General features: G+C 47.5%; 4 protein-coding genes across 4 annotated transcripts; 2 read left to right on the top strand and 2 right to left on the bottom strand.

Annotated features, from left to right (window-relative positions):
• Positions 1-256: 256 nt before the first annotated feature.
• PVX_092670 (hypothetical protein, conserved) lies at positions 257-3,399 on the top strand (the record flags this gene model as incomplete). Its single annotated transcript, XM_001615476.1, has 2 exons — positions 257-2,851; positions 3,004-3,399. 2 exons carry the CDS (start codon positions 257-259, stop codon positions 3,397-3,399), a joined length of 2,991 nt encoding a protein of 996 aa, XP_001615526.1.
• Positions 3,400-3,434: 35 nt separating this feature from the next.
• PVX_092665 (hypothetical protein) lies at positions 3,435-3,704 on the bottom strand (the record flags this gene model as incomplete). Its single annotated transcript, XM_001615475.1, has 1 exon — positions 3,435-3,704. The coding sequence occupies one exon, from the start codon at positions 3,702-3,704 to the stop codon at positions 3,435-3,437; it is 270 nt and encodes an 89-aa protein (XP_001615525.1).
• Positions 3,705-4,349: 645 nt separating this feature from the next.
• Positions 4,350-5,336, top strand: PVX_092660 (hypothetical protein, conserved). The gene is made up of 2 exons (XM_001615474.1): positions 4,350-4,951; positions 5,107-5,336. Exons 1-2 carry the CDS (start codon positions 4,791-4,793, stop codon positions 5,279-5,281), a joined length of 336 nt encoding a protein of 111 aa, XP_001615524.1. The 5' UTR covers positions 4,350-4,790; the 3' UTR covers positions 5,282-5,336.
• Positions 5,337-6,110: 774 nt separating this feature from the next.
• Positions 6,111-14,204, bottom strand: PVX_092655 (hypothetical protein; the record flags this gene model as incomplete). The annotated part of the gene is made up of 1 exon (XM_001615473.1): positions 6,111-14,204. The coding sequence occupies exon 1, from the start codon at positions 13,494-13,496 to the stop codon at positions 6,111-6,113; it is 7,386 nt and encodes a 2,461-aa protein (XP_001615523.1). The 5' UTR covers positions 13,497-14,204.
• Between the last annotated feature and the right edge of the window lie 234 nt (positions 14,205-14,438).

Here is a 14,438-nt window from a genome sequence, read left to right as displayed (position 1 = left end):
TGAATGGACAAATGTGTTGATGCCATTGGGGGGGAGCAACACTCCAAAGGGGAGATAACACGCCTTTTTTTTTTTTTTTTTTTTTGTAACATTTTGTAATTCGCCTTGTATTTGCGCGTGCCCACCCCTTCAAAGCAACCTCTCCGTTTTTTCCCCCCACGCGCAGTAGTTCCAGTTAGATAAGCCCTTTTTTACTGCCTTTTTTTACCCTTTTTTTTGCCCAATTTGCCGCGTTCGAAAGGAAGAAGCGAGTAGGATGAGCGAGCCATCGAAGAAATCGAAGGACCCGGTGGACCCCCTGCTGAAGCTGAAGGAGGAGAGGGAGAAATTAATTCAGTGGTCCCACAAGTTAAAGAATAATAACTCGTCTTTCCTAATTTCTGAGAAGTTGGATGCGGAAAGGAAGTACTCAAGTGATGACTCGCTGGAGGTGGGGGGTCGCGATGTCTGGATGCGAAAGAGGGAAGTGAGGAGGGGTAGGTGGAGCGCCAATGCAGGTAGGGAGGCGGAGCAATTCGATGAAGGTGCGTCCTCTCACGAGGGTGATGGTGCAGATGGCGCACACGGCGCAGCTGTCGGTAAGGATAACCGTGGCTACCATAACAGTGACTACCCCAGGGAGAGCAAAGTCAAACTTAGCGTAAGGGGGGACGTAGATGACGAGAGCAGCTTCCACGTACGGGTGAGGGACAGCATGATGGGAGAGGAGCACCCAGCAAAGGAGGAGGAAGAGGGGTATAAAAATATGCTGTCCAACTTAGGCAAAAATAACAACAAAAAAGGTAGAATAGATACCTATGGAGGAGGGTTAAATTATGAACAGGGTAGCCAAGATGGGGAGTGCTCAGTTGGAGGAAAGTACGCGGAGAAGTACCACCGTGGGGATAAACATCAAAATGGTAAATTTGAAGACCCCTCCAGTGACGAAAGTTCGGAGGGTTCCCTTGGACCAAAGTCGTCCCACCTTAAAATGAGCAAAGGGATAAGAAGCGAGTACGGCGATTTTTCACCAGATGTACGTGTTAAGGAGACTTTTTTAAAAATTCCAGTGAGGGAAGAAGCAAGAGGCCCGGGGGGAGCTGCTCCCAATGAGGGGCAAATTAAAAGGAGCGGAGGGAACCGCCACACTGATGACACGCCTCCGAATATGAACACTGCTAACCCGAAGAGGAGAATTAAATTAACGAGGAAGGCAAAAGCAAAGGAGGTAAAAACCAGCGCCAACTATTTTTTAAGTTCAAATGATTCGAAGCTCGGTCCTAGGTTTTTGACTGCCCTGCAGTTTGAGAGGGGCCGCGCGGGTCGCGATGAGGATCGCGGTGATGACTACAACGAGGGTCTCGATGAGGACTACAATTCAGACCAAAGTGCACACCACAGTGCACACCGCAGTGTGCACCACCGGGCGAACACCCCCGAGAGGCGCGCCCCAATCCGGCCGCGCTACAAATCATCAAACGAAAGCGTGCAGACCTTCTTGCCAGCTGCGTCCCCAACGCTCGCGAGGGACAACTTCTCTTCCACAACTCTGCAATCTAATAGCAATGAGGACATGCCCATAAGTGGAAAGCCGAATGGGGCCAAACTGAAATGCAAAAAATCGAATAAACTAGCCAGCCTTCTAGAAGAAAGGGTGCACATGTTGGAGCACAAAAAGGAGTTGCTGAATGACAAAATTAAGGACCTTCATGATAATACCTACACGCTGATGGACGCACAAGAAAAGGATAACCTAACCATTCAGCACTACGAATTGATTATAAAAAATTTGGAGTCTAAATATAACAAGCTGTTTAACATGTATCAGGAGCTGGACGAGCATCGGATTTCCTACGTGGATGCCTATCGTGAAAAACAAACCAAAATTGAAAATCTTTGCGCAATTATGCAAATAAAAAGTGAAGAGAGCTTAAAATTAACACAAGAAATGAACCTTTTAAAAAAAAAAAATGAAGAAATACAGGGACAAATTTATGAGTACATAAAAGATATTGAAGATAAAGAACTTGTGTTAAATAAAAAAAAGGAAGAGTGCGTCACTTTAAAAAATTCGCTCGAAAAAGCAAATTCAGAAAATGCCAACCTAGCATGCAAAGTAAACCAAATAAGCGCCCAGTTAGAAGAAGCCATAAATCAAAATAAACTGCTGCAAGAAGAAAATGATAATATAAAACACAAGTACAAAACGATGAGCAAAAGTGGAGACACCACCAACAACTTTTTCATCCCCAAGATAGAAAATCTGCTAGACATTATTAACAGACTGCTGGACATTTTTAAGTCCAGTGAGGAACATGTGTTAAATTATTCTAACTTTTTTAAGGAGAACGCTTCCACCATTCAGGAGAAGTTGGCAGACAATGATAGCATATGTGATGATGTGATTCGCTTGCTAGACGTTAACTTGGTTAACTCCTTAGTTGGGACCCTCAAACAAAGAGAAAAGGAATACACAGAACAGAAGGAAAAAATGGAAATAATTTTCGATGACCAAATTTTGGAAATGTACGAAAGGAACATTAACAACGTTGAAGTTGCCAATAAATACATCGTGGAGTTAAAAAATAAACTAACATCCGTCATTTTGCAAAGAAACAATTTGAAGAAAAAGGCCCTTCTCCTCTCTCCTGCACAGGGGAGATTAAACGACAGGCCAATAATTGACGAGCTCAAAAGAATGAGCGCCGGCACGCTCCTCCACAAGTGCAAATATCACTCCTTCTCGCACAAGCCCGTCCCCGTTTTCGTCAAAATCATGGACGGCCGCTTTATCACCTGGACCAAGGACGTTCGGGGGAAAGCGGGCTTCAAGCGCAGGAAGCTCATCGACATCCAGGTTGGTGTGGCGGCGGTAAAGCGGCGGTAAAGCGGCGGTGTAACGGCGGTGCATCGGCGCTGCTTCGGCGCTGCTTCGGCGCTGCTTCGGCGCTGCTTCGGCGCTGCTTCGCCACTGCTTCACCACTGGCTGCTCCGCACCTTGCACACCCTCCACCCCCCGCGCAGGACGTCACCTCCATAGACTACGGACTAAAGAGCACACCCGTGTACTGGCTAATCGAAAAGCAAAACAAAAAGAGCCTCGAGAGAAAAAAAATAAAACCAAGCCAATTTTACAATAACGCACATGGAATACACCCCTGTAAGTGCTTCACCTTGCGCACCCGAGAAAGGACGTATGATTTTTTCTCCAATGATGAAGAAGCAATCGCCACGTGGGTCGTAGGACTCGGCGTGCTATGCTACCAGTACAACAAATTCGCTAACATACAGTCGCGCTCAGAATTTGTTGTGAAAAAGGCTCAGCTGAAACTGCAGCTGCACTGTATTAAGCGGAACATAAATTACACTACTCTCTGGAAGGAGGCCATCCAGCGCGCGCAGCAGCAGCTGTCCGAGTGACCTTCACGAGCCGCTCCGTCGCCGCCTCAATTTTGTCATTTGTCCATTCCTCCATTTTTGCGTCCTGCCAATTTGCCCGCTTGACGTGACATGATTTTTTCGTCCCCTTGGCTCATTTGTTTTTTTTCGTTTTTTTCGTTTTTTTTGTTTTTTTCGTTCTCTCCGTTGATTTGCGTTTTTTCGTTCTCTCCGTTGATTTGCGTTTTTTCGTTCTTTCCGTTGATTTGCGTTTTTTCGTTCTTTCCGTTGATTTGTGTTTTTTCGTTCTTTCCGTTCATTTGTTTTTTTTCGTTCTTTCCGTTCATTTGTTTTTTTTCCGTTCATTCGTTTTTTTTCCATTATTCCTTGGCCGCCTAACTCTCTCGAAACGCGCCGCTGCGCAAAGTCGCGACGCGCACGCTGCTCACCATGGGCATGCCACGCATGGGGCGGTTTGAGGTGGGGCGCCTTTACGCAGCTCCACGCCCCTAATGTGTAGAAGCATCATTTTTTAACCGAAGAGGGAAACGAAACTGCGCTCTCCCCATATCCGTTCAATTTTGTAAAAAAATAAAAAAATACATCAACTGTAACATCGCTTTGATAAAAAAAAAATACACTTCATCATATTGGCAAACAGGTAACATATGCCAGGGTGCTAAACTGTGTATGTGTTCCTCTTAAAAAATGATGACGGAGAATACCATCTTAGCGGAAAAAGGCTTTAAAAAGGGTGCCCATTGGAAGGAAAGGCGACAGTCCCGTTTTAGCTGACTTGTTATATTTTTACATCATTTTTCTTCTTTTTTTTTTTTTCATTCCCTCGCCGTCCTCACAGTTATAACATATTTACTGGCAAATACGGGGAAGCAACAAATGAATGCAGTGGCATACCACGTTTCACGCCCTCTGAGGTGTTCCATAAAAAAAAAAAAAAAAAAATTTCATAATATGCACCAGCAGAGGGTGTACATCACAGCACATCGCTCACTTTTGCGTCAACTGGAAAGCCGTACCGTACAAAGGCGAGCGGCACATTTCACTTCACTTCATTTCATTTCACTTTATTTTATTTTTTTCATTTTTTTAAAAGCCACTCCTGCGATAAGGCAAACGCATTTTACGTAAGCGCGTACCCCACAACTCATGCGCAACGGCGAAAACGCGGGGGAGGATTTCTCACCAAAATTGATCGCCCAGCTTAGGGAAAGAACAATCAGCGGATGATACCCCAGCACAAGTTGCAAACGTGTAGATATACACCTGCACATGAGTGTACCTTTTTTAGGAGTACCTCTGAGCACTCCACCCCTTTGTCGTAAGCCTACCCACAAAAGCAGACTTAACGAAGCGGCAAAAAAGAAGTAGCACCGAGGTGGCAAAAAAGAAGCAGCGCCGAGGCGAGGAACAAAATGGGGTTCCACATCCAGGGCTACGTCGCCATGATGGGCAGGGGCATAAACCCCAAAACCTGGAAGAAAATGTGGGCCAACTACAAGAACAAGCAAATCATAGACGTGTATAATGGAGCCGCGCATTTCACAAATAACCAAATAGCGCAGGTCGTCAGGGTGTAAGTATAGTCAAACGAGGCGCAAAAGAAAAACGAATTTAACAAAGACACCTGCTCTTATGTGACTGCGCTGGATTATGTGCTTTGGGGATACTCCCATGTGCTCGCGTATGAGCAGTGTAATATTTCTCTCCCCCTCCCGTCCTCCAACACAGGTACCAGTACAGATACTGGTGGTGGGCCAACCCCTTCGGCATGGGACTTATTTTCTACCTAGGGTACAAGGCATGGTATATGGTGTATATGAACCATAAGCAGAGGAAGGTGGCGCAGGTGGTTGCGTCCGCGTATGGCCAGGGTGGACAGTGGCTCAACCCCGTCCCGAAATGAGCCTACGGGGATTTCCTCCCCATATGACGATGATGCAGGTCCTCTCAGGGCGGCCACGTCGTTCCCCTGCGTTTGCTCTTTTCTCGGGGGCGCATGCCCGTAAGTATGGCCACGCATAAGCACATATGTATAATCACATATATATATGTATGCATTTCTGTTCGCACCGCGCGCCTCTTTTTTTCGTCAAACTAATTTAACGGGTAGCTCCCCCGTGCGCGGAACGCACAAACGTATTTGCTCATTACAAAAAAATTTTCTTTTTTTTTTTCACATGGGTGTAACAAAGGTGGGTATGACCAAATGGTGCCAGCATGCTGTGTACTATCAGCCGATCCAAAAAAAAAAATTTGCGCCATTGTGTGTTTGAAGTGGCTGGAGCGCACTGTGGGGATCCAGAGGAGAACAAAGAGAAATAATTATCAAAGGTGGAAAGAATATACACACAAAAAAAAAAAATAAATGGGGGGGGCACATAAGCAACAAAGCGGGTGTAGCATCCCCGAAATGTAAATTGGGCCCCCCAAATGAAGAACAATTTTTCACGCCAGGGTGGATTAACCCCGCTGGTGCGCCAACAAAATTGGGAAGTGAACTGGACGAAGTGTACCAAGAGGCCTTCCACGGGTTTGCCTCTTCAAATAGTCACATAAATCCATTCGGGGTCTGCGCGACGAAGGGGGCACCCATCAAAGGAGTGAACTGCCCCGCACGGTTGTGATGAGCCAGTTAATCTCTAAGCATGCATGAGCGGTTACTTCCCCCCTTGCTGTTTCTCCGGGGGGTAATTGCATATTTCTATGCATAATACTTGTGAGCGCCTCGGCGGTCATAACAACACGGACGGTTTCTTTAGACCACTGACACTGCCACTGCCCCCATGCAGCATTGCAGGAGGGGGGGCCAAACTGGCATGTCCGGCTTGCCCGGTCAGCTCGTCCCCATTCAGATTGCTCCTATTCGCACTACCAATCGCGAGGTGATAACTGGGAAAGGCATAATTCCCGAGGGCGTTCACTGAGCTTGCATGGGCCTCCCCGCTTCTGCCAACCATGTACGCCTTACCACTGCCGTCGTAGAAAATGTCCCCACCGTAAGGCCGGTCACTAATTAACAGGTCATTCTTCGCTACGTTGGCGAAATTGTAATTTAACCCATTTGCAACATTTCCATGGTAAGTCGGAAAATGGAACGCTTTGCTAACATTTGGGTGCATCATCTGCTGAGGGGGTAGCTGGTTCGCCTGAGCAAGCGCAGCTGAGGGAATGTCACTCCTCGTTACATTAACAGGGTCGCCAATTTTGTTTCCAATCCCAGCGTTGAATAAATTGCTGTGCATATTTATGTTTCCCAAATTGGGCATACTCACCGCCTTGTTCGCGTAGTGCATTCCGTTGAAGTTGTTACTGGTTGGGGCTACACTGGGGTGGGGCAAGAACTGCCTATGTGTAGGGTCAGACAGGAAAGAATATTGCTTGCTCATGGGGACGGCATTATTAGGGTATCCGTAAAGCGTGTGATTATTCCTCAGATTGGTAGTATCGCCCGGGTTGACCATCCTCACATCTGCAATCGCACCAACATCGGCATAGCCATACATGCCATTGTTAAATTTTATCTTTTCATTCTGTCGATCGAATCCGCTTCTGCTTTTGCCTTCATTGAATTTGGAGAAATTTCCCTCTTCACCATTCGAAGGTGGGTCGTTAAGGGGTGCACTACCTACTTCGGTGTTAGCAACATTCACATTTGTGTGGTCGTCACTAGGATGGTCTAAACTCCCAGAACGGTGTTGTCCCCCCCTGAAGAGGCTACCACTGCTCACATGGCTCCTACCCCTTTCATGTGACTCCCCCTTTTGGTAGTTTCCTAAACGGTTGGCTGTGTTAGAGTCTCCCCCTAACGTCGCACTGACCGCGCTGACCGCGCCGACCGCGTCAACCGTGTCTACTGCACCGATGCTGCAACACTGGGGGGGGTCCACATCCACCCTGATTATTCCATTCCTAAAACTGTTTGCCTCGCTGAACGCTTCCGAGGGGGTTTCCACTTTTCCATTTGCTTCCTCACAGCAGTGACGACTCCCCTTGGCAAAATGACCACCAGAGAGATAATAATTTAACTCGCTCTTCATATACTCATTGGCCCTTTTCAGCCCCACCACTCCGCTAACCGTTTTGCTTAGCACAATTTGCTGCCCATTATTTCGAGGGGGATTATTGGGGTGGGGATTTTCCGCACGAATTGGTCCCTCCACAGCATTTGCGCTTCCCACAATGTTAAACTGGGGTGGTTTTACCATCGGGGTTAATTTAGACGCTTCCATCTTTTCACTTACATTTCCTCGTGTAGCTTCTCCTCTTTTGGGTTCCACCGAACAACTCATCAGAGGAGAATCCCTTCGCGAAGGAAGCAGCTCGTTATCTTCTCCTCTGTCAACGTTTGGCGGGTATTCATTCGTTTTGCTGGGGAAGCCTCCCTGCGTTATTTCTCCCTTTTCACTACTGCGTAAAATGGTTTCCCCATCACGGGAGCAGCTCATTCGTTCGTTACCTATCTGGTTGTGTCCCACACTGTTTTGGCTTTCCTGAAGGGTTCGTTTCTTTTCCATCTCGCTAGTTCTCCCATAACTGCTGCCATACCGTGGGGGGGTAACCTCTTCTTCTCTGCAGCTGTTAATACAGAGGGATGCACTACTACAATGTGATTGTCCCCTTTCGCGTGTGCCTTCCTGGTTGCTACTCACATGGGGGATGCTTCTTATCTTTGAGTTCTTTCCACATAACTGATTAGCAGCAGGTTGTGCGATTATGCAATTTGAGCTCATGCCATCTTCCCTCATGTGCACATATTCGTCGCGTCTATTCTCCTCCCCCACCCACGACTCTGCAGCATCCCATTTGGAAGCGCCTCTACTCGGTTTCTTCTCCCCTTCGCCGCCAGAGTAGCAACGGTGTCTATCCCCCTGTGCGGTATGGCCACAGTGGCGATTCCCCCCATGATGAGCGCCTAAACTTGGATCGCCACTTTTAACCCTTTTTTTGATCTCCTCATGAAGGGAACTATTCGATCTGGAAATTTCCCAGCGGTTAATCCTTTCGTAGATTGCATGCCTGCCTGAACGGCTGGTGATGCTTCCCTCAGATATGCTGCCACTCCTTTGGGAACCTTCCGAGTGGCCATACAAACGACCCCAGTTGTGCTTACCTTCCTTCCTTCTTGCTTCTTTACATTTAGCAGCACCCCCATTTTGGTGCTTTTTTTTATCTTTCATTCTGGGGGATCCATTATGGGGGGTTATTTCCTCCCCCTCCTCGTAATCGCCCTTTCGGTTTGAATGGGCGTGCTTACTCCCCCGTCTACAGTGATGGTCGCGTCGCTGGTCTGTTTGCTCATCGATTGAGTGCCCCGAGTTGTTCCCTTTCTTGCCGCATGTATCCCTTCTGGATGGAGCTCTCCCCCCACCTAAGGAAATGCTTCTCCCTGCCTCATCACCGCTACACAGGGGTTCCTTTTGCCCATTCGAAATGAATCCCATGTGGTGATAACTCGAGCTGCCACTTCCTTTGCGGAAAATATCTCCACTACTCCCCTTCAGCATTGAGTCAGGGCCATATGGGAACCCCGTTTCGTCCTTTGAGGAATTTTCTCTCAATATGTTTCCCCAATTGGAGATATTTCCCCCGGATGAGGTGCCCCCTTTTGTGTATCTTTTCACGGAGGAGTTACCCCTTTCCCTGCTTCCACACATTGCTGCGTGTAGATCTACCCCATGACCGATTCTGCTCATGTCCGATTCGTCACCCTGAGGAGAGTTTAAATTGTCCAGTCTGGCGAACTGATCTGTGGATGTTTCTTCCGAGTGGCAGTTTTCACTACGTTTTCTGGCCTTCCTCATTCTACGGCTTGGCCCTCCTTCGTATTCGTCCTCATCGTAGCAGTTATGTGCCCTTTGGGGGGTTCGCCTCTTCTCATTCGATAGGAGGTTCTGACTACCCTGGTGTGTGCCTCCGTTGTGCAGTCTCCTCCCATCAGCCATTCGCTCGCTGGATGTTTCACCCCTTCCCTTTCTACCAACCGGTTCGCGGGTGCGATAAACGTGGCTCTCTCCATCCTTCGACTGGGTATTTCTAGCTATTGCTTCATCCCCATCGCTACAGAATTGGTTCTCCCCCCCGCAGTGGAAACTCCTTTCTACGCTAACCCGTTTGTCGTGGGCACCTCCACTCTCATCACTCTGCGCATCGCTATCTATCACGGTTGGCTTCTTTGACGTCATGGCGCTTCCACTGAGGTGCGACGTGTGGACGCAGCTATTCGGGAGAGTGCCCACGGGGAAATGCCACTTCGCATTTTTTGCCAAACCAGCACCTTTACAAGACAACACATTACTGTTCCTATCATGATGAAGGCTCCATTCTGCGGTTCCTTTCGTGCCTCCACGGGGATGCCTTCCGTGTGAGTGATACACACCGCTTGCACGATCGATGCTGCGGTTCCTTCTAACACTCCTTCTGTCACTGCTCCCACCTCCCGTGCCTGCCTTTTCCTCCTCCTTGGACGCCACCCCCGAATTGTAAAGAACCCTTTCTACGTTGTTCACCCCATGATAATCGTAAAAATTGGAAGAGGAGGTGTTTCCCCACCTGTTGCTGCTCCTCCCTTTATCGTATCTTTCACCCGAGCTGGCAGTTCCTCCCCTTGAATGGGGACGCTTTTTCCGTGCAGACGTGTCCCCCGATAAAGCACTCCTCATTTTTCTACTTTTTCTTTGCAAGCGGTTAGGGAAAAACGGCTGAGATGATGGGAGGTTTGAAAGATTCTCTTCATAATTGTGGTCCGAATGGGAGTTGCTCTCCCTACATTGTTCGCGCTGCTTCTCCGTTTTGTCCCTTCGCGCAGCCCCTTTACAATTTGATGCCCATTGAAGTTCACTTCGGTGACGCATTCTACCGTTAATGCTATAGTCTGTGTGGTCTTCAAAATCAGGATTGGTTGAAATTCCCCCATCTGCCCTTCCTCCCACTTTTTGCGGAAAGGAAGTGTTCCCTGTTTGGCTTTCCCTCACCTGTGTTCTGCCTTCCCCCAGTTGATACACAACAGATTGGCGCGCTTCATTTTTATGAGCTTCTCCTTTCCTGCGTGAAATTTCTTCACCTGATTGGGCATACGCCTGCTCTGTGCTGTGCCATAAGCAGTTTTCCGGGCCGTCCACTTGGCTCTGTTCCCAAACTGCGCAGTCTCGAGCTCCACTGTTTGTACCTTCCATAAATCTGTGGAGACGTCTGGAGTGGTTGCCACTATGCGATTTATATTTCTCAAATGGGTTAGTCCTCCCCGAGTTGTAATTCGCTTCTCCCTCTAAGCAGAGGGAACTACCCTTCGAGTGCATATTCATTTTTTTTGTTTTTTTTTCTTTTCCTTTGGAGAATAGGCGTTCCCCATTGTGGTGATGGCTGTCACTATCGCTACTCTCAACTTCGTTCGGTGGAGCAGCAGTTGTGTTTGCCCCCCTTCGTGATGAACCTGTCCAGGGGTAACTTCCACCTGACTGGTCAGGGGGAAATTCCTCCCTCTTTTTGTTACGCTGCCTGTTTGACAACGCTGTAGCAACACTTCTGCTTCGCCCCCGTTTGTCTTTTATTTCTAACAGTTCATTTGGAGCACTAAACGGGTTAGCCTTTACGCGACTCCCTTTATTTTCCCCCACCCCGTTGTAGCTATGACTGTGCTTTCCACCTTCGCAGATGCAGGACCGACCTCTGCATTCCTTTTTACCCCCCGGTTTGTAGTACTTAACCATTTTGTATTTTCCCATTTCATCATCCTGAGTAGCTATTCTGCTTGACATGTTGGAGGCACTCGCAATGGGGTGTTCCCCCCTAAATTTTTCTCCTTCCCTAATTGGATGTCTTCCCCTTGGGTTTTTTTCATCCATTCCGTCTACGCTGTCTGACGGTATAGTAATCGTCCTCAAGTGTTTATATTTTTGTTGCCCCTGTAGGGAGTTACTACAAGTGAGGGACTTCTCTCGATTTCTGTCAGAGGATTTTTCTTCCATTTTCCGCGCACTACTATCTAATGTGTATCTTCGGCTGCCACTATTTGAGTTTCCCCAAGTTAACATTTTGCAGTTTCGCTGCGGTACATCTTTTCCACAACCGATTATGAACTTCTCATTACGTTGCGTTGATGAGAGAAGCTTCCCTTCGTTCTTCACTGCTTCGCTTTTTTTTTCCACTCCGTATTTATGGCGTTCATCTTTTGAATCACCTGATTCGCAGTCCCCCCTTGATAGAGTTGGTTCCCCTTTTGTATTATCTTCCAATTGGAGACACCCGTTCCTGTGCTGTCTCGTCACCGAGGGGGCACCCCCTACGCATCTATTCTGCTCTGTCTGTGTCCTAAGCTGGGATGAATTCTTCCCCATTCTTTTATGATCCTCTCTGTGGTGAAGTCCCCTTTCATGCTGGACGTGATGCTGTTCTGGAGCTTTGCTCCACGTGGATGCACTCCTCCGCGTAGTCCCCTCTTCGTAAATATGCAACTCTCTCCCTTTCCTTGTTTTATTTTGCAAAGAGTTGCCTCCCTCGCTGCTGCCATGCATACACTGGATGTTTAAGCCGCTTCCATGGCACTTCCTGCACTTCCTGCAGCTGCTCTGTTGACTCCCCCCCAATGATGAATAAGTGCCAGAGAGGAGCCTACTCTGCTTTATCGTGTCGCATGTAGAAGTGGAATGGGAACACATTTTAGCGCTTTCCCTATCTTCCCCATCTTTACCTGCATATCGAAGCCTAATTCTTTCATTCGCCCTGTTCTTCACATGTAAGTTCATTACTCTTTCTCCTTTCGAGGTGAATAACACGTGGGAGGGGGCACCTCCGTTGGTGTGGTCACCCAGATGGGCTGTGCTTTCCCCTTCATTGTAATTCTTCCCCATGGGGTTGTTCAACGGTAGAGACAGGTTAACTCGGAATGTTTTTTTTTTCTCCTTTTCCTGTGAGTCTCTCTCGTTAGGTTTCCCTAAGTGAATATGCTCGTTGGCTAGACGGTTCCTTCCATGGTGCGTACGATTGTTCACTGAGCCAGATTCAGTTTTGCCTCCCTCACTATGGCCATCTCCCCCGTCACCATCACCTTCGTTCTTTCTTCCCGCTCCCTTTCCGTTTATCCTTACTCTAATTTTGCTTTCTCGCTTCTCTCCCTTCCCTGCTTTGTCATCGCGGCGTCTATTCTGGTGGGTCCCCTTCACGTGGTAAGCACCCCCCGGATTGTTCACATTCCCAGCAGCGCTTCCCCCACACCATGGATTATACGTTGCACACCTTTGGACTGGCTTCAAGTGCACGAAGGGAGTGGCATGCATATTGGGACCTCTAAATTGTTTATCTGTGAATATGCCCAAGTGGTGGCTGCCTACCGGAGCGCCTACCACATTGCCTACCACATTGCCTACCGCATTGCCTACCGCATTGCCCACTCCCTTTTTCACTCGTTGGTCCCCCCAGAAGGGCACATCCCCCCTCATGGCATCACTTTTTAGGGAGTAAAAATTTGCTGGCTTGGGGTACACAGACGAGGATCGATTTGTGCTGAAGCACATGGGGTTAAATATTTCGTGAGGGCTCTGGTTCGAAATTTTTATAATGGCCCTTTTCCTCGGATCACCGCTCCGATTGGCAGGACTGTCATCCCACTTTTGATGACTCTTAAATCTAACAAAGGGCTTTAAATTTATTCCAATGAAATCGCTTCGGCGTAGAGTCTTGTGGGGTGTCCTACGTCTATACGTCACGTAATTCGTCGGTTCTACATTCAGATATTCATTTAAAAGGAAGGCAGGTCTGGGATGGAGAGGCACTTCATGTGAGTTCCTTTTCTCCTCGCGTGATCCTTTTTTGTACATTTCTTCTATCTTACCTATTAGCGATTTGATGAAGGATTTCTGCTCCTCTTTTTCCCCCCCATTCTTCGAGTGTTGCAAATTCCCGTTTGCCTTTTTTTTTATCTTTATGTTGATCGTATTTTTCTTACTTCCGCTGTAATCATTTGGGGTAAACACCCCCTCTTCGGTGCTGGACCCGTTCGACTCGCTTCCCCCACGTCTGTCCTCCTCCATTAACTGGCTACCTTCGCTCGATTTACATCTTCCCAATGGAAAGGAGCTTTCCTGTGGGGAATTCCCACTGGGTCTCCTGCCCGTTCGCTTCATATTCTGTCTGGCATAGTTTTGTTCTTTCCGTTGTGGCACTCCTTTTTGCATTTCTGGCAATTCGTTCGATATGTGCAAGTTTATTTTTAAGTGTAACTTCGCTTTGGATCCCCCAGTGGAGAAATAACGCACACTGCGTTGTGACAAGTGAATGGTAAAAAATTATGCTCCGTAATTTGTGGCGGCATTGAGTGGAGGGCCTAGAGAGTCCCTTAACTTAACGCGGAATTGGGCGTGCCAAAAGACAAATGAAAAAAATTATACAAAGTGGAGGAAGTAAAACCAGTACAACTGCGCTAATTGGGCGAAAATACAAAAAAAAAAAAAAAATTAAACGAACACAATTATCTCGCCATCCTGTAAGACAAAAAAGGAGGACCTTCGACCCCTTCATTTGAAACAAAGCGGTCAACATATAACATCAACAGGGTGAATCCTTTAGACAAAACGGAACAAACAATGTGGGAGGCATTTTTATTTTCCCTCCCATTCGTGTGCATACGTTGTCCCACTAAATGGTGATGCCCCCTTAGGAGTAAAACGATTCTGGGTGTTAGCTGCGCTGCGTGCGGCCGGAGGAAAGAAAAAAATAACAACAAAATGAAGCAAAACAAAATAAAATAAAATAAAAATCTCCATTCGAATGGCAAAAAATTGACCAACACGTTTCCAGTGGGATAAGACAACGCGTAAATCGGAGCTCGTTATCAGCTTAACCGTTCATCCGGTTAACTTATTTTATTTATTTTTTTTTTTTCTGGCAAATTTCCACCCCGCGACATGTGCATTTTTTTTCAAAGAATGCACCATGAGGTGAACATGTGCTCAGTGCGACGGCAGACCAACGAGCCTCCCACCCCACGCGGGAGAATGATCACTCGGTTTGTACACGCGTATAAGGCAAGTTTTATTTTTCCCATCGAAGGTGCAATTACTCATCGG

Source organism: Plasmodium vivax, chromosome 9 (assembly GCF_000002415.2).
Source record: "Plasmodium vivax chromosome 9, whole genome shotgun sequence".
Classification (NCBI taxonomy): Eukaryota; Apicomplexa; class Aconoidasida; order Haemosporida; family Plasmodiidae; genus Plasmodium; species Plasmodium vivax.
Note: the sequence above shows the minus strand (reverse complement) of the source record. Positions and strands in the feature narration are given on the sequence as shown.